We start from the raw sequence: 25562 nt of genomic DNA on the forward strand, positions 1-25562 counted from the left end.
GGGTTATTGATTGAGGCGGTTCTTCCCCAGAGCCTTAAAGGGGGCCATCTGTGGCCAACAAACAGCTCCAGTGACACTCCCTATCTGCCGGATGCTGTGCTGAATACAGGAACCAATAGATCCAGTCAGTTCCCTTCTCAAGAAGATCGCAGTCTCTTGGGGGAGACAGGCATGTAAACAGCTAATGCAGGTACACATGAATATTCAATAGGTGGAAACAGCCTCCGTGCTCTGGGAGCAAAGAGGAAGCATTTGCTAGGAACCTTGAAAGCGGTGTAGGAGAATAGGGGAAGGGCATGTGCTGAAGGAACAGTGTGAGCAAAGACATGAGGTATGCAGTGCCTCTGACTGGCAGACATCCCAGGGCATTCATGCCAAGCAAGTCCCAAGGGAGACAGAGATGAGGGTGGGAAAGAAGGGGCCAGATCATGGGGGCCTTGAATATCAGGGTGAGAGTGAGATAGCCTGAGGGAGGTGCTATGTGAGCCCCCAGGACTTGTACAGGGGCCAAGAGAGAATGTGCCCTGAGTTCACCCTTCAGACAAGCAACATCTTACCCTCCAAGCTTTCCCAGCTTGGCAGTTCCAGCTCTGCCCTCCTTCCCTCCCCCAGCCTGCCCTATAAGTGGATCCAGATGGTCATTCCTATTTTAGGTCGTATGTGTTGGGGGAGGGGACGCTATGAGCCCTATCAATCCTTTCCTGAGCTATGTTACAGGAGCTTCTTCCAGGACCCCGCTGTGATCCTGGGCCTGGAAGGAAGTGTTAGTCTTTGATGGAGATTTCCCATCTGTCTGTGGGTGATAGGGGTGGCAGCCACAGAGGAGGAACGGGCACAAGCCAGGAAGGTTTTTACAGTGGGTGAGAGAAACAAGGTAATGTGTGTGTGGTGGGGGAGGGGGGTTGTGGATGGGCTTTGGTGGGGAACAAGCCTGGGGTAGGTGCCCGTGAGGAGTCAGAGGAGCTAGACCTCCAGGTACCTGGCCCTCCTCATGTGCCTGCCTAAGACATGCAGCTACCTAGGCCAAGTAGGATGGTGCAGGTCATAGGGAAGGGAGCTAGGGCTCTCAGGTTGGAACCTACTCCAGAGCACTGTACCCATCAACCTCCATAGGTCCCTTAAAAAAGCTTGGGGCACCGAGAGGTAGCAGGTGATAAGCTAGGTTCCTGTCCTTAGACTGTCTGTAGACACCAATATTTGCCATTCATTCAATTTAGCAAGTATTTATTAAGCAAATGCTATGTGCTAGACAATACTAGGCATTGGGTTTACAGAAGTGAACAGGGAGTTTCTGCCCTCAAGGAGTTTCCAGCTTAGTGGGGGAGTCCAATAGTACACAGCTACAGATGTGCTGTGAAGAAAAGAATAGGGTGTCTCAAGGGCGAGGGCCAGGGGCTGTCTGGTTTAGATTGGGTGGTCAGGGAAGGTCTCTCTGAGAAAGCGACATTTAATCTCAGGTGAATGGAAGCTAGCCAGTTTAAGTGTTGGGGGACAGGGGGAATTTCAGAGAACAGTGTGTGCCAAGTTCCTGGGCATGAAAGAGCATGGCACATGAGAGGAATGAAAAAAGGCCAATATGACTATAGTATAGTGAACAAACAAGAAAAGGGCATGTGCAAATGCAGGGCCTTGTAAACCATGGTAAGATATTTTTGTTTATTTGAAGTGCTACGGGAAGACACAAGGTTGTCAGATTAGTACTTGTGTTACTACTACCCAATTTGTGGCAGGCCCTGAAAAAGACTTTTAGGTTGTTTATTCATCTATACACACAATAAAGGACTAGAATTACGAGTTGACAATGATAGTAGAGGAATGTCTAAGGCATAGACCTTCCTCAGAGCCTGTGATTTAGAAGATTAGATAGCTATAGTGATTGAATTAAGATGTGATTTATTCATTCAACAAATACATACTGCACACCTGATCTATTCCAAACCCTGTGCTAGATGCCCTTTAAGGATCACACACCACACATGGGTCACAGGAGAAGCACAAACATACTCAAAGAGTTTTGAGTGGGTTAGAGTCATTTTCATCTGTGACTTTTATGAGGTCTTTAAGAACATCCAATCATTCAATAAATCAATAAACATATTTGGCATCTGTTCTGCACAAGGAACTATGCTAGCTACTGAAATCAAGGACCTTAGAGTTCCATAACAGACAGACATATCCCTCAGAATGCATTAAAATATTAGGTGTTCAATTGGTGTGGCTCAATGGTTGAGCATCGACCTACGAACCTGGAGGTCATGGTAGGATTCCCAGTCGGGGCACATGCCCAGTTATGGGCTCAATCCCCAGTGGGGGGCATGCAGGAGGCAGCTGATCAATGATTCTCGTCATTGATGTTTCTCTCTCTCTCTCCCTCTTCCTTCCCCTCTGATATAAAAATATATTTTTAAAAAATACTAGGTATTGCCCTGACCAGTTTGGCTCAGTGGATAGAGCATCGGCCTGCAGACTCAAGGGACCCAGGTTTGATTCCAGTCAAGGGCATGTACCTTGGTTGCGGGCACATCCCCAGTGGGGGGTGTGCAGGAGGCAGCAGATGGATGTTTCTAACTCTCTATCCCTCTCCCTTCCTCTCTGTAAAAAATCAATAAAATATATTTTAAAAAAAAACTAGGCATTGAAAAAAACAAGACAGACAGCAGCCTTTCTGTAGATCAGCATTGAGGGAGGGTAATTCAAGGGAAGAAGACCTTCCCCAAAAGGAGTAACTCCCAACTTCCTTGGTAGACTTGTCCACATCTCCCTCTGGCCTGGTTTTTAGCGCCGTCTTCCTTCTTGTTTCCCTATTTCCCTTTTCCACCCCTGCATTTTTTGTCCCTTTAAAACGCTCACGAATCCAAGATTTGAGCATGGTTTCTTTATATGGCTGTGTGATATTTCAGACAATTATACACCTTCCCTAAGCCTCAGTTTTCCCATCTGTACAACGAAGGGATCGGATCGCATCTAAAGCTCGGATTTACTGCAGCCAACGGGATATTCTCACTCCCGCACGTTGTGCTCTGCAAGGCCGTTCTTTGCACAGCTGCACGGATCCCTCCACCCCCTTCTCACCCCTGTGCCACCTGGCAAACATCAAGACCCGGCTCAAATATCTGCAGGCAAGTCTCCTCTATTTCGACACACACGACACGTAATATTGTAGTCTATCCTTCCTTTCTGCTACCACGGCCTCGTAAGAGATGATGGAATGAAAAGGACAAGGGAGACGTGTTGGGTTTGAGTCGTGTTCATTACCCTTGAGCCTCAACTGCTCACTTGTAACCTGGGAGAAATACCTAAATACGCAGGTCTAACCAATTCATGGGGATTAAAAACAATATATATCAAGTGCTTGCCACCTAAGACGTGCTCAATAAATAGCGACTGCATCACACCTTTTAGGAGCGAGCCCTCAGCTTACTGAATTAGAGTTCTGGGTCTGTCTCCGTGCAGGACTGCGCGCGGCCTGAGGGCATCCCCACCCGCGGCCGTGCGGTGAAGGCGCAAACGCGCAAGACTGGAGAGCGCCGAGGGCCGGGGGCCCGGCAGCCCAGGCCCTGAGGGACGCGACTCCAATTCCCGGTGGGAAGGCCAAGCTGGGAGGACCCACCTCCCGGAAGTGACGCCACACGGAAATCAGCGACCGAGCAGGGGCGGCCCGGAGCGGGGCGCGCACAGCATGGCGGAAGCGGAAGGGATTTCGCCTCTTCTGTTGCCGCGGCAGCCACCCCCGCCCGGGATGGCGGAAGTGGAGGCGCCGACGGCGGCCGAGACGGACCAGAAGCAGTTCAGCGGCTCTGGCGGCGGCGCCATGGACGTGGAGCGGAGCCGCTTTCCCTACTGCGTGGTGTGGACGCCCATCCCGGTGCTCACGTGAGTTCTCTCCGGTGTCCGCCTGGGGACGTGGGGAGCCTGGGTCCGCGCGGAGTGCTCGGGCCGCCCAGGGCCAGCCTCCGGCCCGATGCCCAGCAAGCCTTTCCCTCGGGCCCGGCCCACCGAACCGAGCGGTGCCAGTTCCTGCTGACGGCGGGACATGCTCCCCGCTCATTGCACCTCATAGTGAGGGAGAAAGACGAATGTAGACCAGCGCAAGGGTTCTGTGGCTGGGAAGGTCGTACGCAGGAGGGGCCCTGACTCGGCCTGAGGAGACATCTTCACATTCACGGGTTTATTCATTTTTTACTGTGCACAAGGTAGCCTGCCGAGTCCGGAGGAGTTTGTTAGGACCATACCCGCCCCTGGGATGTCAACAGTGTTAGGGCCCCCAGAGGCCTGGGAGTCCAGCGCTTTGTCTTACGGATGACACCGGAGATTACCATCTCAGTTGCAAAGCGTGTTTAGGTCCCAGGTGTTTTCCTCCCAGACAAAGGTTCTTTCTGTGGCATTAGCTTTCATCAGGAGAGAAAGCCGGCAGCAGGCAGTGTTGCCGCCTTTTCTTAGCTTCTGGCTGGGGAGAACTGGTTTGCCCTCCTGCATCAGCCTTTGACAGCTGATAATAGCCACTGCTCACAGTGCTGGACAGTTGCCCAAGCTCGCTCTCTCACACATTTTTCTCTGAATTTCACAGCCACGTTCTAAGGTAGGAAATACCTTCTCAGATGGTGAAGCTGAGCTTCTTGTATCATTAAATGTCCTTTTTATTTGTTTATTTTTAATCCCTCACCCGAGAATATTTTTCCATTGATTTTTAGAGAGTGGGAGAGAGAGGGAAAGACAGAGAAATATCGATGTGAGAGAAACACATCGATTGGTTTCCTCGGCCAGGGAGGAGCCTGCAACCGAGGTTTGTGCCCTTGACCGGAATCGAACCCAGGACCCTTCGGTCCCCAGGCCAGCGCTCTATCCACTGAGCCAAAGAGCTCATGTGCACATGAAAAGACTCACCCTCCGGCAGTAGGGAGAGAGACAGGTGAACTACCATCTTCATACACTGCTTGCTGACCTAGGGCACAGAACTAGGAATGGATGTGGCACAGGAACTGTCATCTCTCTTTGGATGGGGGATCAGAGGAGAAGCAGCTGAATCCAGAGATCTGCCCACCCCCCTCAGCGAAGTTGATAATTCTTCATGAAAAGTCAGATAATAGCTACTACTAATAAAAACAGCTAAGGTTGGGTACTTCCTCTGTTCTGGGCCAACATTTTATATTCACTATCTCATTCAGTCCTTACATTGACCGAATGAAAATAGATACTGTCATCCCATTTCATAGATGAGGAAATAAGGGCTTAGAAGCCAGCATGGGGCTTTTTTCTTTAAAAAAAAATATATTTTTATTGATTTCAGAGAGGAAGGGAGAGGGAGAGAGAGAAACATCAATGGTGAGAGAGAATCACTGATTAGCTGCCTCCTGCATGCCCTCTACTGGAGACTGAGCCCGCCACCCAGGCATGTGCCCTGACCAGGAATTGAGCCTCGATCTCCTGGTTCATAGGTTGACGCTCAACCACTGAGCCCCGCTGGTTGGTCTGTTGGGGCTTTTTTCATTGAGATATTCTACCTTCCCAGATAGAAGCTCCAGCATTCGCTCATTCATTCATTCATTCATTCAATAAATAGTTATTGAGGACCTATTATATACCAGATCTGCATAGAAAGCAGCTGTGGAGCTTGCCTTCATGAAGCTTCCAGACTGACAAATACTTTGAGAGTTTCTGTTTGGGGACTTCCCTGGGCACAGAGCTCTGATGTTGTCTCTAGCCTTTATTCTTAATTTCCATCAGCAGATGTCAGCACAGCTGTGGTATGTGGAGTACTGCTCCCAGACCTTCTCCCCAACTAAATGAAAGGAATTGGGGGGGGGGGGGCAGGCAGGAGGGGTCCTGAGACTAGGGTCTGAGAAACCAGCGAAACTACTTTCCCATAATTCTGAGTCTGCATCCTGTGGCCACTATGGGTCTTCAGCAGCTTAGTCTATGCCAGTCTAGCTGATCAGATAGCAAGTATTTATTGAACACGTCATGATAACAACATTGAGCAACTACTAAGTGCAAGGAAGTATGCTAAGCACTTTACAAAGTATCCTATTAAATCCTGGCAGTAACCCCTCATTGAGGTAATTATCATTACTATCCACCTGTCACTGATCGATGAAAATGAGTAATTCGTGCAAAACCATCCAGCTGGTGTGGTTCAGTGGTTGGGCATCGACCCAGGAACCAGGAGGTCACAGGTTTGATTCCTGGTCAGGGTTGCAGTCTGGATCGCCGGTGGGAGATGTGCAGGAGGCAGCTGGTTGATTGTTGTTTCTCTCTCATTGATATTTCTATCCCTCTCCCTTCCTCTAAAATCAATTAAAAAAAACACACATAAAACCAAAGTCAGGACTCAACCCAGGTCTGATTTCAGAGCCTGATTCTACTCTTAAATGCGGGGCATTCATTCATTCATTCATAATTTAGTCAATGAATACTTAGCTCCAGCTGCATGTTAGGCATTGCCTTAGGGGCTACTCTGATAAGAGAAAATCCTGCTCTCTTGCAGTTCACACACTCATGGAAGGAGACAGACAGTAAACATGTAAGCAACCATCATTTTAGAAAGCAGTAGGTACTATAAAAAAATTAAAACGGGGTAATGAGATCTAGGGTGCCTGGGGTTGTGTGTGGCTATTCTAGAAGGCATGGTCAGGGAAGAAAAACCTCCGAAGTTACAGTCAAGCTGAGACCTAAACAGTAAACAGCCAGCACTCTAAAGCTACAAGGAAGAGTGTTCTGGGCAGAAACAAATGCAAAATAAGCACTGAAGTGTGAGGATTTGGTGCCCTGGAACTGGAGGCAGGCAGTGTAGCTAGAGAGAGGCATGAGGTGACTTCAGGGGATAAGTAGGGCCAAACTATTGAAAGGAGTTTAAAGTGTAATGAGAATCCATTAATGGGTGTTAAGCAAAGGAATGATGGAATCTGAATTATGTTCTCAAAAAAAACACTCTGGCCCCATCCTCTCAGGTGCTCAGGCTGCAGACCTGGAAGACCTGTATCCTGTAGAGAAGGATAAAATGTCCAGTCTTTCTTTTAAAGATCTTTTAGCCCAGCCAGTGTGGTTCAGTGGTTGAGTGTCAACCCAGGAACCAAGAGGTCACTGGTTTAATTCTCAGGGCACTTGCACAGGTTGTGAGCTCAGTCCCCAGTAGGGGATGTGCAGGAAGCAGCCGATTGATGATGTTTCTCATTGATATTTCTATCTCTCTCCCTCTCCCTTCCTTTCTCTCTAAAAATCAATAAAAAAGTGTTTTTAAATAATTAAAAACAAAGATATTTTAATCCATTGGCTTCTCACCACCACCACCACCACCAATTCTGTGGTCAGGGTCACCATCATCTTTTGCCAGTATTTCAGAATAACCTCTGAATTCACCACTGTCCTTCCCTCCACCCCTGTCCCCCTCCCACTCTCCAGACACATGCAGCACTCTGCAGCTTCAGAGTTTTGCTTTCTGCCTGTTGACACCCTGTTCTTTCACAGGTAAAGTTAAAAGTCACCTCATCTATGAAGTCTTTCCTGACTCTGCCCCAGCCCCACGTAATCACTTCCTTGAGCTGCAACTCTCTAGGTTTTGTTCCACCTCCCTAGCAGGGTGCAGCCTTGAGACCAGCACTTGGCCAGTGGCCCTGCCAGCCCTTAAAATGGATCAGTCTCTCCAGCCCTTAGAGCCAGGCTTTTCAGACTACAGACTAATCTGGGATTCCTATATGTTTTGCATATTGGGATCCACGTAAGATTTGGGTTTTTTAAATGCCCATGACTTTTAAGAATTTGAACTTCTCCTTCCTGGAATTCACCATGCTGTTGTCCTAATCTTGACCCTTGCACATACTGTTTCTTCATCATTTCCTCAGAGAAGCCTTCCCTGAACCATACACACACACAGATTGGTTTAAATGCCTCCTCCATCCTTAAAAAAAAGTAACTTTTCATTGAGCTATAACATATACTATAAAATGTTTAAATCTTTAAGTATATATAGGGCTCAATGAGTTTTTACATACATATACTTATGTCACCCAGGTCAAGATAGACAAGATAGAGAACATTTGCAATACCCAAAGGGCTTCCTTATGCTGGTCAGTTTTATCAGAGATCACCCCTCTTTTGCCTTCCAGCACTATAGATTACTTCTGCCTTTTCTTGAACTTCCTATAAACAGAATAGAATGTATGTTCCTTTGTGTAAGGCTTTTTTCACTCTGCCTTATATCTGTGAGAACCTGTTGTGTGTAGCAGAAATTTATTGTTTTCCATTGTTACCTACTATTTTATTAAATGTCTGTACCCCAGTTTACTTACTTACTGAGATACTCGAGGCCCGGTGCACGAAATTCGTGCACACATAGGGTCCCTAGGCCTGGCCGGAGATCAGGGCCAATTGGGGCCTTCTGGCTGCCAGCCAGGGCTTTCCTTCCGGCTGCCTGCTACCAGGCCGAGGCCTTCCTTCCCCCAGTTGCCAGCTGCCGGGCAGGGCCTTCCTTTGTTCCGTGGTGCCCCTGGTGGTCAGCACACGTCATAGCGAGTGGTTGAACTCCGAGGGGACAATTTGCATATTAGGCTTTTGTTATATAGGATAGTTGATAAATAATAATAAAGTGCATGTATTTTAAGTGTGAAGTTCGATGAGTTTTGAAAGATGTTGTTTCTGGCTATTTTACATAAAGGTGCTATGAACTTTCTTGTACAGGGCGTTTGTTTCTGTTGGGTGTATACTCTGAAGTGGAATTGCTGAGGCATAGAGTATATTGCCAGTTTTCCAAAAGTGTTTATACTCCCACCAGCAGTGCATGAGTGTTCGGTTGCTCCTCATCTTCACCCACTCAACGTTATCGTCCTTTTAGTTCTAGCCATTCTGTGGGGTGGTCTCCCTTTAACTGTTCATTTGCACTTGCCCCTCTTCTGTGCTTCCCCAGCTCCTCCATCCACCCTTTTGGCACCGATCACACAAAGTTACAATCACATGTTCCCACACTGGATGGAGTGTCCCTGGCATCTGTCTAACCAGCTGCAAGATCCCTGAAGCTCAGCTCCTTCCCTGTCCTTTTTTCTCGCAGGTGGTTTTTCCCCATCATTGGCCACATGGGCATCTGCACATCCACAGGAGTCATTCGGGACTTCGCTGGCCCCTACTTTGTCTCGGTGAGTCCCCATTCTACCCCCTCTGGAGGGTTCCAAGGCTTAAGTGGAAGGTTGGCCTGTCTTGCCTGCAGGCAGCTCCGTAGCTCCCTGAGACCCAAGAGAATGCAGATAGCACACAGCCCGGGCCCTGGCCCTCTGCTCCTCACCAGTGTTTGACGCCTTTACCCCTTCTCTTGCCTCCAGGACAGGCCAGGAGGGCAGTGTGGCCAGAAGGATTCTTAAGTAACTGACCCAGCCCTTTGCCCACCCCTTGGGTACTGAGACATGGGTAGGGGTTAGAGGCAAGAGTGGAGTCAGACCATCCAGGAACCACATCTCTGGACCTTCAGAAGGTGGGAGTCACAAGGTGGGGACACAGGGGAGGCTGACATGGTTCCCTGGGTGTGGCCATGGAGAAGCGGGGGTGGGCCTTCTACAATGAATCAGCTATGTTCTCAGGTCTTTTGGGGGGAATGTGCCCAAAATGGGTGTAGTGGGCTTGTTCCTGCCTATTTCGTGTTGCAGCTTCATCAGAAGCTGGAGTAAAGGGGTATATGGTGGCATCGGCCTGTTTATATTAATAGTGGTTATGATCATCTTACACAACAAGGTCTTTCACAGCCATTGCTTTCACTGTCATATACTTTTATGATAATTCATCTTTGACCAGCTGTCAGCAGATTCTGAACCCGGAATCTGTCCCTACACATCTTATGTGGCAGGTCTAGGACCTGCTAAAATGCCTCCCTCACGGAAGGCCTCTTGAGCCCCCCATCCCCCGCCTCCCTGTCCTCCTCTGAATGCAATCGGAATGGCAGATGCAGAGACGGGCTCTCTGGGCACCGCTGTTGGGTCGGGAGGTCAGGGTGTCCTCATTAATACGAGGAAGGAAAGGAACTGCCTCCCTGTCATCAACGATCAGAAATTGACCAGAGAACCTGAAGAAAATGAGGCCCAGAGAGAGAGAGAATTCACTAGGAGCCACACCAAGGGGCAGCTGTGGGTGGCACCCCGAGTCTTTGGTCTCGGTGTACAGGGCTCTGTGCCATGCTGCCTTCTTACCACCAACATGCTGCTGCTGGCACTTCACAAACCGACCTGGCCCCAGAGCAGGGCCCGGCCCTGCTGCTGCCCACCCGACATGCCTCCTAAGTCACTGCACTTGCACCGCCAACCCAGGTCTATCCTCCAGGCTGGATGTGGGTTCCCCACTGACCTCTGCTCTTGTCCCTCAACAGGAAGACAACATGGCCTTTGGGAAGCCTGTCAAGTAAGTGATGAACGCCCATGTGACTGGCCCTAGGGCCAGGTTCCTCCTGGCTGGGTCCTTTATCCACAGGCCAGCTAGACCTTGCCTCAGCTCTTCAAAGTCGTGTTTTCAGCTCCATTGGAAGGGTGAGGAAAGGGAAGAGACTTGGTCAAGATCACACAGGAAGTGGCAGAGTTGGGACTCACACCCAGGTCTGTCTCACTCCAAAACCTGGACTCTTTCTCCTGCCCCTCAAGGAGCGAACATACCCTTTAAGGTGAAGGAGGCATTGTTCGGAACTCCCCTGGAAAGTTCTGGGTGGAGAGAATAAAAGCAGTTCAAGACCTCTGGGAGCTGTTGCTGGCTGGCTTTAATTCCTCTCTCGGGGGCCCACCCCAGCTGTGGTTTGGGGACCATGCCCCTGTCGTCTGTATGCTCGGAACAGCATCAGGTGCTCTGTTGCCAGAGGCTGCACCCAGGAGCCGGAACCAAGGAGCAGTGGGTTCTCACCCAGCAGAGGCAGCCTGCGCTTCCCCGGGCAGGTGCACATGTGGGCCCGGGCCTCTGAGCTGGGTGTCTGCTGCCGGGCTGCTGTGGGAAGCTCCTGGCACCCATTTCTGGGCAGGAACCCCTGAGCAGCCCCGCCCAGGCCGTGGTCCCCTGCCTCCGGGCCAGCAATTTTCAACCTTTTTCATATCCTGGCACATAAAAACTAATTACTAAAATTCTGTGGCACACCCAAAAATTTTTTTTGGCTGATCTGACAAAGGAAAAAAAAGGTATAATTGTGATTCATTGACACCAGACAACTATTGTGTTAGCTCTTGTCATTTTTTTAATTTGACGGCCTAAGGGAAAAGAGGTCAGTGCCCTGACTAAATAGTCAGGTATTGCATGCTTTAAAAATTCTTGGGGCACCCCCGTAGAAAATCTGCTGCTCTAGGCTTCTGTACCAAGCCATTCCACTCACAGCTGCCAGAGGGCGCTCTGACTTCCCAGCACTCCCTCAGGGGTCTCACCCAGCTTGAGGTTTATGAGCTTTAGCTTCCCTGGCTGCTCTCCCACTCACCCTAATCTCCTTGTGGGGAGATGCTTTCTGATGGATAAACTCCTCAGGTTGATGTCAAGTCCTCTACAACATGGCTCTACCTGTATCTCCAGCCTCACCTCCCAACATCCCATCACCCTGTTCCTCCCTTGATCTCCGCTACATACTGTGCAGTTTTGTGCCTCTTCCACTGTTCAGGCTGTTCCCTCTGCCTAGAGTACCCATTCGCTGTTCTGTGCCTGGCAACTCCTCTTCGGGCTGGACTCGGTGTCACCCCATCTGAGTTAGCTCATTCCTCTCCAGGATCCACGTGGCATTGGGCGTATCACAGTCACACGGACCTGGACCTGGCTCATCCCTGCAATTTCAATACTCAGCTCAGGACCCTGCACAGAGTGGGCACCAGGGAACATTGGTGGAGCTGAGCCAGTGCCCAGAACCCCCCTCTCCCCTCAGGTACTGGAAGTTGGACCCTGCTCGGGTATACGCCAGCGGGCCCAATGCGTGGGACACAGCTGTGCATGACGCCTCTGAGGAGTACAAGCACCGCATGGTAGGTGAGCCGCTCCTGGGGTGGGAACCAGGTGGGAGCTTCCCCCACAGCCCGACATGACCCCTCCTTTCTGCATCTCCAGCACAATCTCTGCTGTGACAACTGCCACTCACACGTTGCATTGGCCCTGAACCTGATGCGCTACAACAACAGCACCAACTGGAACATGGTGACAGTCTGCTTCTTCTGCCTGCTCTATGGGAAGTATGTCAGGTGAGCTACCCACCTCCCACCCTCCCCTGGGGCTGCTCTCCCAAGGATCCCAGCAGGGCCATTTCTGGAGTCCTTCAGCCCACAAAGCAGATGCTGGTTGGAGAGGTTGAAGGTTCTAGAATAACTAGCTGAGTTCCTGGTGGAGAAGGAGGTGGCTGTGCTGAAGATCAGCTGCACCGGAGCCCACGCCCAGCTCTGTCACTTGCTCACTGTGAGATCTCAGGTGACTGCCTTGACTCTCAGCCGCAGCTGTTCTTGGTAAAAGGGGGTAATGACTGGCTCCTTGGAGAGACTGTGGGTGCACAGAGCCCTGTGCGCAGGTCAAGTGAACAGGTAGACCCTCACAGGAGCGTGGGTGACTGCCCCACAGGGTCCCTTCCCAGCTTCCAGCATCTGAGGCAGGGTTCTGAGCAGGTGGGCCCCAGTGGTAGATCAGGAGGACCTTGGAAACCACAGCTTCACGACCTGTGAGGTCAAAGGTGTTAGTCCCAATTGACAGGTAAAGGCCGCTCAGAGAGGTTGAATGACCTGCCCACTTGGAGTCAGCACGCACCCGGCAGCCAGGCCACCTCCAGGCTTTCCTCGGCTGCCCTCATCGTTAAGAGCTTCTGAAAAGGAGGCTCTTGGGAGTCTTTTTACAGCCCAGAGGCTTTTAGAGGTCCCCGTGGCCACGCACACACTGAGGCAGAGCCGGGCTGTACCCAGAGCCCTGACTCCAGCCACAACACTGTTCACTCTTGCTGACTCCTCCCCTCTCGGGGAGCCCCATTAGGAAAGCTGTGTGCAGACGGTGCTCCTGGCTTTCACGCCCAGACAAGAGCCTAGTCCTCCGACTGGAGACCTCTCCCCAGAGACTGGGGTGGTTGTGGATGGAACCACTAAGTTCTAGAGAAGGTGGGCACATCTGTCACCCACCCAGGGCGGTGTCCGTCTCCACCAGGAGCCTGGAGCGTCTCCTGCCGGGGACTGTAGTTGGCAGTCCTCCATCGTGGGTGCCAGGCCCAGCCCAGTCCTTGGTTGACCAAATTAGGGGGGGAGAGCGTCCTCGGGGACAGCAGCCCCTCCTGGGTTTGGATGGATGGGGCTTTGGGAGGCTCACTCACCCCGCCCTTCCCACCAATACTCCCCTCCTCTCTCAGCGTCGGGGCCTCCGTGAAGACCTGGCTCCCCTTCGTCCTCCTCCTGGGCGTCATCCTAACTGCCAGCCTGGTCTTTAACCTTCGGTGATGGCTGCCTCATGGCCCTGGACCTGCCACTCCTTTTGGTTCCAGATTCTTTTTCCTCTCCCCAAAAGGCAGGGATGGGCCTGCTGCTGGTTTTGACCCAAGAGTCTGGGTGGGATGGAATAGGCTGAGGATGAGCAGGGCTGGGGGGCGGGGGGTGTAGTTGCATATTGTGTCTCACTGGTCACTCAGAAGTTTCCTGTGCCCTCCTCCCCAGGCTGGTGACCCCTGTGCTTGAGGCACCCTCTCTGTTCATCTGTGGGAAAGACTAACTTCTCCCTGTAGCTGCTCCTGTGCTGCTTTAGCTCAGTGTCTGGTGGGAGAGGGCAGGGGAGGGGAGGGCATTTGGAGCCACCCCACCCACCATTTGGGGCCAGAGCCCTATTCTCCTGCCAGGGCTCCATCCTGGGGTGGGCGGGGTACACTGGGAAGTCTCCACTGGCCAAGCCACCCTGGGCCCTCTCCACTGGCCTCTAGAATGGTCCAGCGGGGCTGGATGATCCCCCTTTGGCCAGAAGCTGCACTAGGAGTATTTGTGCCCCATCTCCTGGGGTCCTCCAGTCCATGCAGTCCCTTCTCCCACTCTCCCAGGGCCCATCTCCCACTTGAGCCCATCTCCCTCAGCAAATGGGGGCCTGGGCCCTCCACTCAGGCTGGAGGGATGAGTGACACTGATGTGTCCAGAGTGACACCCTGTGGACAGAGCAGTGGAAACAAAGCCTGGCCCTGGCCCCAGGTGTGGGCCTCACTCTGGGAATGGCACCCCTTGGGTCCGAGATGTGCCAGAGCAGCCAGCGCCATCATGGAGCTGAGGGAGCTGTTTCGTCCTCACCAGGGCTCCCTCTCTCTCTGCACTACGGGAAGGGCCTGTGCTGCCCCCTCCCTCCTGCCCCACGGATTCCTGGGGGGCGGGGGGGCTCCCTGGACAGGACAATAAAGAATTTTAACTCCAGAAAGTGCCTTGTCCTTGTTTTTTCCCTTCAACGGTTCCTTCACTTCTTCAACTCGTATCTCCTTGGGTACCTCTGCCCCTGGCAAGGGTTCTGGTTAAGTCTTCACCCAGTGCCTGGCTTACAGGGACGGAGCATCCCCCCTGGTATCCTGCCCTGGGCCCAGGCTCTGGGAGTTCCTCACCCACCGTCCCAAAGCTTTCTCTTCAAGGCAAATGAGCATTGAAATCCTTCCCATACTCCCTGTGGGGAGGAACTTGGCAATAGGATTGGGAGTTGGGGCTGAGCAGACCACAGCCCAGGGGTCTACAGTTTGGGATAAGCCAAGAGAGCCCCAGCCCCTGGCTCCTGCCATGTTCATCGGTCACATGGCCAAGTTCCTTGTGCTGTCCTGTTCCAGCCTCCACTTTGTGGCCTTCAGGGCCCTGCATTCTCCACTCCACTCCCCTGAGAAGCCTGTAACTGGCCACGCACACCCTGAGGCAGAGCTGGGGTTGTACCCAGAGCCCTGGCTCCAGCCACAAATGGTAAACTGCTCTCCAGCCTCCTCCACTTCAGCCCTGTGCTTCCCGTGTTAAAGTCATGGCCTTTCTTCCCAAGCCCAGTTTAAAGGTCACTTCCTCGGAGGAGTCTTTCCTAACCTTGCCCTATGCCGTGTGTCACTTAGTTGAACTAGTAAAGGATTTGGTCTCTGGATCTTGAGCCCTTTGTGTTCATCCTGAAAATGGCTTTGGGGACAGCTCTAGCTATTAGCCCTCAGAGCCCTGGATCAGCCATCTCAGCTCACCCCAGACCCCGCAGTGCTGTGGTTTCCAAGCCTGAAGTTTCTCAAGCAAGTTTTTCCCCACTTGAGAAAAATTCCATTTTCAAAAATCTTTCTTGCATATTGGGGTCCATCTGAGAGTGGGTTGGTGGGGGGAGGGATGAGAGGGTGAGTTCTGGTACAGAGAAAAACCACAGCAAAATAGGGAAATGTTTTAAAGCCTGCTTCTGCCTAGCAGAATTTTCAGTTAGCCTTGCAGAGAAAGGACATAAAAACAAGTGCCATGAAAATCACCCAACAGTTACTGAGTACTGACTATGTGCCAAGCTTTGTCATAAAGCCCTTGAAATCAGGGTATCACCCCCATTTTACCAATGGAGAAATAAGCAGAGAAGTGAACTGAGGTAGGACAAGTGGCACCATGTTCAAACCCAGCAGCTTGGCTCTGCAGCCCCCACTGGGAACCACCCTGGAGCACAGGAGGGAAGTGGGGAGGGGCTGTTTCTCCGAAGGATTGGGCCACTAACCAACTGGCCACAGCGCATAGGCATTGAGCCCATACCCCACAAGCAGGTGGGGAAGCATTCTGCGTGGGGGGTTAGGGAGCACAGATGGCCAGGGGTGCTGAAGGGACAGGGAGTAGTCTGTAGTAAAGCTCTGAGGACAATGGTACATGCATATGTTTATTTATGAAGGGATCTCATTGAATTGTAGTGAAAACCATAAATAAAGGGATTACCCCCATTTAACAGAGAAGTAAAAAGAGACTCAGAAAATAAGACTGACTTGCAAAAAAGTGGGGAAGGATGGACCTTGGGCTGGGGTAGATGAGTGGCCCTCTGGTACTCAGAATGGTTCTGATGAGGGAGGAAAGGAGTGGGGTGTCATTTAGTCCTCTCCCTGCCCCAGCTCCTCTCTTGGGGGTTTGGTCCTTTAATCCATACCAAGAAGGGAAATGCAGCACGACAGGCAGAGTGGAATGAAGCAGACTTGTGTGGCCTTGGTCCATGGCAGGCGTCCTCAAACTACGGCCCACGGGCCACATGTGGGTGTTTTTGTCGTTTTGTTTTTTTACTTCAAAATAAGATATATGCAGTGTGCATAGGAATTTGTTCATAGTTTTTTTAAAACTATAGTCCGGCCCTCCACCGGTCTGAGGGACAGTGAACTGGCTCCCTGTTTAAAAAGTTTGAGGACCCCTGGTCCATGGTCTTAAAGTAAATGTAATCTAGGGCCCAACGCCACTCTCAGGGTAGGGCAGAATCTGGGAGCAGAATGGGATGCCCAAAGGGATTCCCCAGGGACAGAGGGTGTGGGAGCCTCGCTGCTGTGGCCAGCACTTCCCAGGAGGCATATGTGGACACAGGGGCAGTGGTTGTGAGAAGGGACTATGTTGGAGAGGGAACACCTGGTACCCACTATGTGCCAGCTTGTGCCAGGCACTCTCATTTCCCTTATAATAGGCTCTTTGCACTCTGCTGCCCAGTTTGCATTTGAGGAAACTGCAGCTCAATATGGTTGCGAGACCTGCTCTAAGTCACATAGTAGCTACTCAGGGCTGTCTGATTGCAGTGGGCAATCCTTCCATTACCCTGGTTCTCATAAAGGCTTCTAACCTTGCTTTCAAAGCAAGTTCCTATCAGCTCCTCAGCGGGTAGGATGGGGCTGCTCCTTATTCTACAGATGGGCAGCCAAGGCCCAAGGGTGGCAGGAGTGACCGTAGGTTGGCAGTGGAGCTGGGGCCAAGTCCCAGGCGTCTCCTCCCCAGCAAATCGGCTCTGGGTTTTCTGAAAGCAGAGACTAGGGCACACCCCGGGGGAACCAGAATCCAGGCCCGGTTTTGCATCAGGCCCTCCTGAGAAGGTGTTTCCTCCTCCTAGTGGGGCAGCTACTCCGCTGAGCTGCGGTTGAGTCAGCCTTAGTCCCTCACTGCTCTTCTCCTGGTCCCTGAAACTCGGCTGCCAGGGAGCTGGGGCCACCTACGAAGGTGTCCCCTCCATACTGGATCCCTACAGGTAACCTGTTTCAGGACGGGGGTCCCCTGCCAGTGTCCCAAAGGGCAGGCTCTGCCACCTGGTATCCTGAGCACCCTCTGGGACCTTGCGGGGGGGGGGGGGGGGGGGGGGGGACTGGTGCAGGAGTGTGTCGGGAGACTGGAACAGCCAGACAGATGGAGACACCCTTGCATTGACCAATGGATCTGTCCCATCGTGTTGAAACAGAGCAGGAAGGACCAGACTCTTGATTCTGCCTCTGGAAGGAGAGGGGTCAGCAGGAAGGCCTGTGCTGCTGGGGATTCTGGGCTCAGGTGCGCACTGCCCAGCCCCAGGCAGACCTGCAAGACAAGAGCAGGGTCAGTTTTACGAATGTCCTCTCACCTCCATAGACATGCGCACGCACACACACACACACACACACACACACACACACCTGGTGGCCCTGGGGATACCAGAGTACACACTACAACACACAGCTCAGTTACACATACAGCACAGTAGGAAATACACAGTGCACACACCACACAACACTATCACCCAGAGAGTCACTGAGCACATCACACAGACAACAGTCACCAGTCAGCATCACACCGTGCCATGACACACAGGCCGTAAAATGATATTCACACCAGCAAAACATACAGTCTTCTAGATCCTCAGTACCCAGACATGCCTGCTGGACCGACTGTCAAAACTGCACGACTCAACAGAGACATCACCATGGGCTCACCCAGCAGCCACAGAGAGCCCCAAACCATGCGTTTGCAACACCCACTACCTTGAACACAGTAGATGTGCAGGAGCTAGTGTTAACGTGGAGCACACAGGCATTCACACAGGCCATACAATATGCCTGATGGAGACAAGCAGGAACCCCAGGCTCCGGTGAGGGTGGGGCAGCAGGGGAGAGGGCTCGCTTGGGCTTGGACACTGACTCAGCCGGGAGGGCACAGGGCGCAGGCAGCAGGCACAAGCCAGGACCTGCCTTCCCATGCAGCCCAGCCTGGTGCCCCGGCATGGCAGGGGACAGGAGGGATGGGAGAGAACACCCAGTGGGCTCAGACCATGGCTCCGCTCTACTCGTGGCCCAGTCACGGGCCCCTTGCCACGTCCACACACCCACACGCCCCTCAGGGCTGAGCAAGTGTTTTGCTTCCGGGGTCACCATTCTACCTGAGCAGCTGGAGCTGCTTTGCCAGCACTTGGCCACCACCACTGGGACCCTAGCCAAGTCCTGGGTCAGGGAGGGTGAGGGACCCACGTGGCCAGAGCCAGGGGCTCAGAGGGTCTGGAGAAGAGGGCAGGGCTGGCAACTGGGGCATTCCCGGTCTGTGGGAGTGGGTGGGTGTGGCCATTATCTCCGTGCGGGGGGAGGAAGTTGGGGGTGTGGGTTGGGGAGGAGGTTGCCTCAGACAGGAAGACCAAATGGGCCAGGGCAGGGTGGAGGTGAAGGGTGGAGGGAGGGGACCCACGTTAGGAGGCTCCAGGACAGGGGGTGAGCAGATAGTGTGTGCCTGTGTGTGCTTTGTGTGTGTTCATCCCCCAGGTGTGTGCAAATGTATTTCTGCCTTTAATTAATCAAACGTTTACCAACCATCTGTTGTGTGCAAAGTACTGGCTTTGGGGGTGAAGGCCTGTCCCTGCCTTCAAGGAGCTCACAGTCTAGTCGGGGGAGCACTGTGTGTGCAAACGTCTGTGTGGTCTGTGGATACCCAGGGACAAGTCTTTGTCCCAGGGCTTATTCTTGTGCAGGTGAACCCGCCCTGTGCGGCCTGCCTCCCTTCGTGGGCATGGCCCTGTGTGCAGGTTTAAAGCTATGTTAGATCCCTCTCTTGGTTTGGGCATGACTACATAGGGCCCTTCATGGAGTAACAGGTGTGTGCGTGCCTGTCCTCATACAGGCGTCAGTGTGTATGTGTGACTGGTGTACATCTCAGTGTGGACAGTTGTATTTACATGTGTCAGTGTGTTTGCATGTGTCCCTGTATATATCTTCAAGTGTGTCCCAGTGTATGCATGTGCCACCTTGACCTCAGCCTTCCTGGGTTGTACCCTGCCCACCACCTAGAATATATTTGGGCAGAAAGAGGCAGTCAACTCCAGGATGTGCCCTGTATTTGGGCAGGGCTTGACCTGACCCCAAGTCTGTCTCCAGGGAGCCATGTGTGCCCAGTGGGGGCACTGCCCCAGCTGATGCCTCAGAGGGGCCACCCATCTCAAGAGGGGCTCTGGGCCCCACCTTACCTCCTCATGGCGCATGAGCCAGAGCCCGAGGCCGATGGGCTGTTGGACCTCAGCTTCCTGACAGAGGAGGAGCAGGAGGCCATAGCCGACGTCCTAAAGCGAGATGCCCACCTGCGCCAGCTGGAGGAGGGGCGCGTCAGGTGAGGCAGGGCGAGAGGTGGGGGGCCTCAGATCTGTCCTTAATATGCCTTGCGGAACCCTCTCCTGGCTCCTCAGCATCCTCTGTCAGGGGCAAGCTCCTAAGCGTGGTCCACAGGCCTCCCTGATTGGTCCCTGCTAGCCTCCCACATCGCATCAGCCACCTCCCTGACACACACACAGTGTCCACTAGAGCCATCCGGGTGCTCCACTGTCCCTGAACACACCCACCTTCCGTTCCTTCTTCCTGGAAGAGCCCACTGCTTGTAAGTCCAGAGGAGCACAGGACTTACAAGTAGTGCTTGGGGACAGACACGTCCTAGCTATGGAACCTTGGGCAATTCACCTGACTTCTCATCTGTAACGTGGGGCTATTATAAAATTAGGAGGGATTCTGCATAGTAGTCACTTTAATGAATAAATTCCCCTTCTCTACCTGAAGAAATCCAATTAGTCCTTTAAGAGGCAACTCAAATGCTGCCTCCTCTGGGAAGTCCTCCTGAATTCCCACAGGCAAAACTGGCCCTTCTTATATCCATCATGGCACCTACCTCACTATAACATACTGTCTATTCTGGACTCAGCCTCCCCACCAGCCCGAGCTCCTCCAGAGCAGGGATCAAGTCTGATTTGCTATTGTGTCCCTGGCCCCAGGTAGAGGGCCTGGCACATAGTGGGTGGCAGGAATGTTGGCTGGGTGAATGGTAACAGCCATCTCCACGCCCCCCCCCCCCTCCGCCAATCCTCCAGCAAGCTCCGGGCTTCACTGGCAGACCCTAGGCAGCTGAAAATCCTGACGGGGGACTGGTTCCAGGAAGCACGCGCCCAACGGCACCAGCAGGCCCACCTTGGCTCTGACCTTGTCCGAGCCTCTATCCGCAGGAAGAAGAGCTCCAAGGGTGAGATCCTCAGGGCAGGGCAGGGCAGGCCTTGTGCAGGCGGGGGCACCCAGTGTATGTGGACAGGTAGAGGGCCCCTGGGTCCCAGTCCAGCTGCCCCTGGTACTGTGTGCCTTTGGTCGGGTACCACCCCTCAGTACCACCCCTCAGTGGAGGGGGGTTCACAGAGCTTCTCACCTGCTTGCAGGAGAACAAGCTCTGGGTAGCAATAGGGAAACCGAGGAGGCTGCTGGGAAAGAGACTGAAGAGGAGTTGGAGCCCAGGTGAGTAGTTGTGGTGGGGCGGGGCGGGGGGGGGGGGGGGGGGGGAGGGTGCCTACCAGTCATCGGGGTCCCATCCCTGACAACCGCTTCTCCCTACACCTAGACTCCTCATAGACGAGGCCCCCCAGGAGAGGCTCAGTGAGGCGGAGGTGAGTACTGAGTGACTGAATGAACTAATAAAGGAACGTACCGTAGAGGTAACATGTGCTGGGAAAGAGACCCAACCTGAGAATCAGGGCTGTGTCTCTGTCATCCTCTTCTGTCAAATGGGAGTACGGACCTCTAAGAACATCTCTGATTCTGGCTGTTACTGTGGAGTAGGGACCGAGCAGGTCGAGGTCCAGGACTCAGATACTACTGTCCCCCACTAATGGGACCCTGGGAGTCAGGAAGCGCAGGCGCCGAAGTGTGACGGGGTGTGAAGTACAGGTCCAACGGGTCCTGCAGCTGGTGCCAGCCCTGCCCTGGTGGCTGAGCTAAATCTAAAGCAGGGGCAGCCAGCTGGAGCCTCTGACCTATGACCCCATCATAACCTTTAACCCTTCATCACTAGTTCCCACTGTGACCTCTGCCCCTTGCTTCTTTCAGGGACCTGATTTCCCCTCACCATATGTCCCCCCAAAAGCATCAGATCATGAGGAGGAGCCTCAGGCCCAGACAGGTAAATGGGAGGATGTGTGCTGGGGAGCACAGAGAAGTTGTGGGGATCAGAGGCAACTCTAAGGGCTCCAACCATCTGTGTTGACCTTCCTCCTCCGGCGCTGGGGGTGGGGGTGGCCAGTGGTCTCTCTGGACAACCCCAGGGCAGCACTAGGGCCCCAATCCTCAGGTCACGGGGCTTGCAAACCAGTCTCTCCCAGTGCTCCGGCCGGGCTCAGAGGGGCTGGCTCAGCAGCTTGTGCCCCACCCCAGCCCCCCGCCCTGGGGGCACACAGGTCTACGAGGAGGAGGCGGGCCCGGAGCCGGAGCCACCAGCCGGGGAAGAGGAGCCCCGCCCGGCCCAGGTAGGCGGAGCGGCCCGCGGCGGCCCGCAAGACCCGGAGCGGAGTGAGAGCGGGGAGCGAGCCGTCCGACCGAGCGCCGTCGGGGCGGGGCTGGGGAAACAGGGCGCCCCCGACACTCTCCCTCCCCAGGTCCAGGCGGCGTCCAAGATCGTGGAGAACGGGGAGGAGGCCCCCGGGCCCGGCCCCTCGCTCGACCGCGTGCTCAGCAGCAGCTCCTCCGTGTCCAGCCTCAACTCCTCCACGGTGAGGGGGCGCCCCTCCTCCCCCCATCCTGACACTCAGTCCCTCCGGACCCTCCCTCGCCGCCGACCTCACGCTCCAGCCCCCAGGCCAGCCACCTCGCAGGGCCCGCACCTCGTCGCCTGCTTTGCCCCCCTACCTCCCATCTGAACCTCCCCGCTCCCCAGCCTCCGCGTGAGCGCGCACCCCGCCCTGACCCCCCCTCCCGCCCCAGCTGAGCGGCAGCCAGCTGAGCCTGTCCGGGGAGGCGGACGCCGTGCAGGTGCGTGGCTCCGTGCACTTCGCGCTGTGCTACGAGCGGGACGCCGCCGAGCTGCGCGTGCAAGTGATCCAGTGCCAGGGCCTGGCCGCCGCGCGGCGCCGCCGCTCCGACCCGTGAGTGCCCCGCCCCGGCGGGTGGGGGCGCCCGGAGCCTCTCCCCACCCCCCCCCCAGTTTCCTGGTCTTCAAAATGGGGATCACAACGTTCTTTCAAGGCGTGGGTTTGAGTGAGATGACTCCTGTAAAGCGCTAGCACGGAAGCTGAGTGTGTGTGTGTGTGTGTGTGAAAGTGTGTGTGTATGTGTGTGAGAGAGTGTGTGTTTGTGTGTGTGTGAGTGTGTGGGTTGTGTGTGTGAGTGAGTGAGTGAGTGTGTGTGGGTGTGTATGTGTGTGAGAGAGTGTGTATGTGAGTGTGTGTGTGAGTGTGTAGCTGTGTGTGTGTGAGTGTGTGTGTGTGTGTGTGTAGTGTGTATATGTGTGTGTGTGTGTGCGTGTGTGAGTGTGTGTGTGTGTGTGTGATGTGTGTGTGTGTGTGTGAGTGAGTTGTGTGTGTGTGAGTGTGTGTGTGTGTGAGAGTGAGAGCGTGTGTGTGTGTGTGTGATTGTGTGAGAGTGTGTGTCTGTGTGTGTGAGTGTGTGTGTGTGTGTGAGTGAGTGTGTGTGATGTGTGTGTGTAGTGTGTGAGTGTGTGTGTGTGTGTGAGAGTGTGTATATGTGAGAGTGTGTGTACGTGTGTGTGAGTGTGTATATGTGAGAGTGTGTGTATATGTGAGAGTGTGTACGTGAGTGTGTGTCTGGGGAAGCCCCCAGGCCGGGGAGAGGTGCTGGGAGGGACCCCCCCCTTATCTCTGGTCCCCCCTCCCCCTCCCCACAGCTACGTCAAAAGCTACCTCCTCCCGGACAAGCAGAGCAAGCGCAAGACGGCCGTGAAGAAGCGGAATCTGAACCCCGTCTTCAACGAGACGCTTCGGGTAAGGCTGGGCGGCGGCCCCGTTCATAAATCAGACGTCCGGCCCGCGGGCTCGGGGTGGCGGGGCGGCCACCGCCTGTCCCTCCCGTGTGCGTTCCGCCGGAAGCACGGCAGGGAGTCCAGTGCTGGTGGGCGCAGCGTTAGTTCAGACCCCGAGAATGCCGTCGGGCGTCGGGCGTCGGGCGTCGGCAGCGGCACTGACGGCGCCGCCTGTCCCCAGTACTCCGTCCCGCAGGCCGAGCTCGCCGGCCGCGTGCTGAGCCTGTCCGTGTGGCACCGCGAAAGCCTGGGTCGCAACATCTTTCTGGGCGAAGTGGAAGTGCCCCTGGACACGTGGGACTGGGACTCCGAGGCCATCTGGCTCCCCCTGCAGCCCCGGGTGAGGCCGCTGGTCCGCGCAGAGGGACCCAGGGCACAGATCTCGTTTCCACCCCGCCGAGCTCTCCCCTACCCCTCACACTCGAGGCTCTGCCTGCCCTCCCAGCTAACCGCGCCCCATTGTGGCCTCTTTGCCTTGGGTCCTGTCCCTGCTCCTGACCAGCTCCCTCTCGCAGGTTTCGCCCTCTCCTGACGACCTTCCCAGCCGCGGGAGGCTCTCTCTGTCCCTCAAATACGTCCCCGCGGGCTCTGAGGGTGAGTGGCGCCCACGAGAGACCAAGCTGGCGGGGCCCCTGGGAGGTGGGGACTCCTGTCCCACAAGCGGGAGGGCTCTGTCCGTGGAGTGAGCCTGAGCCGCCTTTCCGCAGGTGCAGGGCTGCCCCTGAGCGGGGAGCTGCACTTCTGGGTGAAGGAAGCTCAGGACCTGGTGCCTCTTCGTTCGGGATCCCTGGACACTTACATACAATGGTGAGGGGCTGGGAGCTCCCCACCTTTCCTTCTGCCTGAAGTGGAGCTCCCCACCCCCTTCTGATCTCCCAGTCTGGGCTTTGACCTCTGAGCAGGGGTGAAGGGGGCAGCTTGAGCCCAGAGAGTGGAGGACACCTTTAAGGACTGCATTTCAGTGGCTGGCACCTATAGGACTTGGAGAGCTGAGGCTGAGACCTGGTGGGGGGGGGGGGGGGGGGGGGGGGGGACACAGGGGCCCTTCCATGGAGATCCTGCAAGGCCAGGCTGAGGTTTTCAAGTTCTGCCCCGCCCTCAGAGAGTGAAATGGAGGTAGGCCGAACAGGTTCTGAGATCCCAGCCCTGACTCCACCAGGCACTGTTTTTCTCTTAGGCTTGTACTTCTGAGCAATATTTTATCTTGCAGAAAGGGCCCCAAGGCTTTCCGAAGTTTGGAAATTACTCGGGGAGACAGCAGGGAGTCCTGATGGACTTTGAGATGGGGAGTAGCAAAGTGCCACTTCAGAGCCATTACTCACAGGAGAGCTGGGAGGAGGCTGGTGCAAAAGTCCTAGGCCAGTGGTCGGCAAACTCATTAGTCAACAGAGCCAAATATCAACAGGACAACGATTGCAATTTCTTTTGAGAGCCGAAAACCGACTTCTGCGCATGGGCCACGAAGTTTCAATCGCACTGTATGTGCGCGCCCGCACGTGGTATTTTGTGGAAGAGCCACACGCAAGGGGCCAAAGAGCCGCATGTGGCTCGCGAGCCGCAGTTTGCCGACCACTGTCCTAGGGCATCGAGGGTTGGAGGCCAGTTCTCAGGCAGGAGCCAGAGGACATGGACATTGCGAGGGAGTATAGGTTGGTTCTGGGGAGCATCAGGGGGTAGCCACTTGATGCCAGCCGCCTCCCCCACAGCTCGGTGCTGCCTGACGACAGCCGGGCCAGCCGCCAACGGACCAGGGTGGTGCGAAGGAGCCTCAGCCCCGTGTTCAACCACACCATGGTTTATGATGGCTTCGGGCCTGCTGACCTGCGCCAGGCCTGTGCTGAGCTCTCCCTCTGGGACCATGGGGCCCTGGTCAGCCGCCAGCTGGGGGCCACACGCCTCAGCCTGGGCACCGGTAAGTGGCAGGACCCTTGGGGGCAACCAATGCTGGGAGGCAGGGGCTTCCTGAGTGGCCTCGGGCCCTTTGCCTTTTGTGAACTGCGGTGTCAGTGCGTCATCTGGGACCAGGCAGGTATTCCTTGGGACCTGGGTGTCTAACGTGACCATGACCTCCACCCTTGCCCAGGCAGCAGCTACGGGCTCCAGGTGCCCTGGATGGATTCCACGCCTGAGGAGAAGCAGCTGTGGCAGACACTCCTGGAGCGACCATGCGAGTGGGTGGATGGCCTTCTGCCCCTCCGAACCAACCTGGTCCCCAGGACATAGGTGCCTGACGAGCCGTGGCAAACCTCTCTCCGGACCCCCATCTCAGGGCCTGCCCTTGGTGAAAGTCAATAAAGTCTATTCTAAGGGCAATGAGGGGCTGATGTCTGCTTGGGGTCAGGGGGATGGGCTGAGGACAGGAACGAGTGAGGGAAGTGTAGGGGGCCAGGTAGGCACTTTAGAGTC

The 25562-nt window shown here is 54.5% G+C and overlaps 2 protein-coding genes across 2 annotated transcripts; both read left to right on the forward strand.

Moving 5' to 3' along the window:
• Window positions 1–3635: 3635 nt before the first annotated feature.
• On the forward strand, window positions 3636–14346 carry TMEM222 (transmembrane protein 222). The gene is made up of 6 exons (XM_008148019.3): window positions 3636–3873; window positions 9041–9125; window positions 10343–10374; window positions 11858–11954; window positions 12037–12167; window positions 13307–14346. The coding sequence occupies exons 1-6, from the start codon at window positions 3680–3682 to the stop codon at window positions 13392–13394; spliced, it is 627 nt and encodes a 208-aa protein (XP_008146241.2). The 5' UTR covers window positions 3636–3679; the 3' UTR covers window positions 13395–14346.
• A 2674-nt stretch (window positions 14347–17020) lies between these two features.
• SYTL1 (synaptotagmin like 1) lies at window positions 17021–25459 on the forward strand. The gene is made up of 15 exons (XM_008148017.3): window positions 17021–17118; window positions 19256–19484; window positions 20233–20381; window positions 20569–20644; window positions 20748–20793; window positions 21233–21305; window positions 21557–21648; window positions 21778–21891; window positions 22103–22263; window positions 23022–23118; window positions 23338–23496; window positions 23672–23750; window positions 23864–23963; window positions 24863–25068; window positions 25240–25459. The coding sequence occupies exons 2-15, from the start codon at window positions 19294–19296 to the stop codon at window positions 25377–25379; spliced, it is 1683 nt and encodes a 560-aa protein (XP_008146239.2). The 5' UTR covers window positions 17021–17118; window positions 19256–19293; the 3' UTR covers window positions 25380–25459.
• Window positions 25460–25562: the final 103 nt, after the last annotated feature.

The sequence above is a fragment of the Eptesicus fuscus genome, chromosome 9 (assembly GCF_027574615.1).
Source record: "Eptesicus fuscus isolate TK198812 chromosome 9, DD_ASM_mEF_20220401, whole genome shotgun sequence".
NCBI classification, from domain to species: Eukaryota; Metazoa; Chordata; class Mammalia; order Chiroptera; family Vespertilionidae; genus Eptesicus; species Eptesicus fuscus.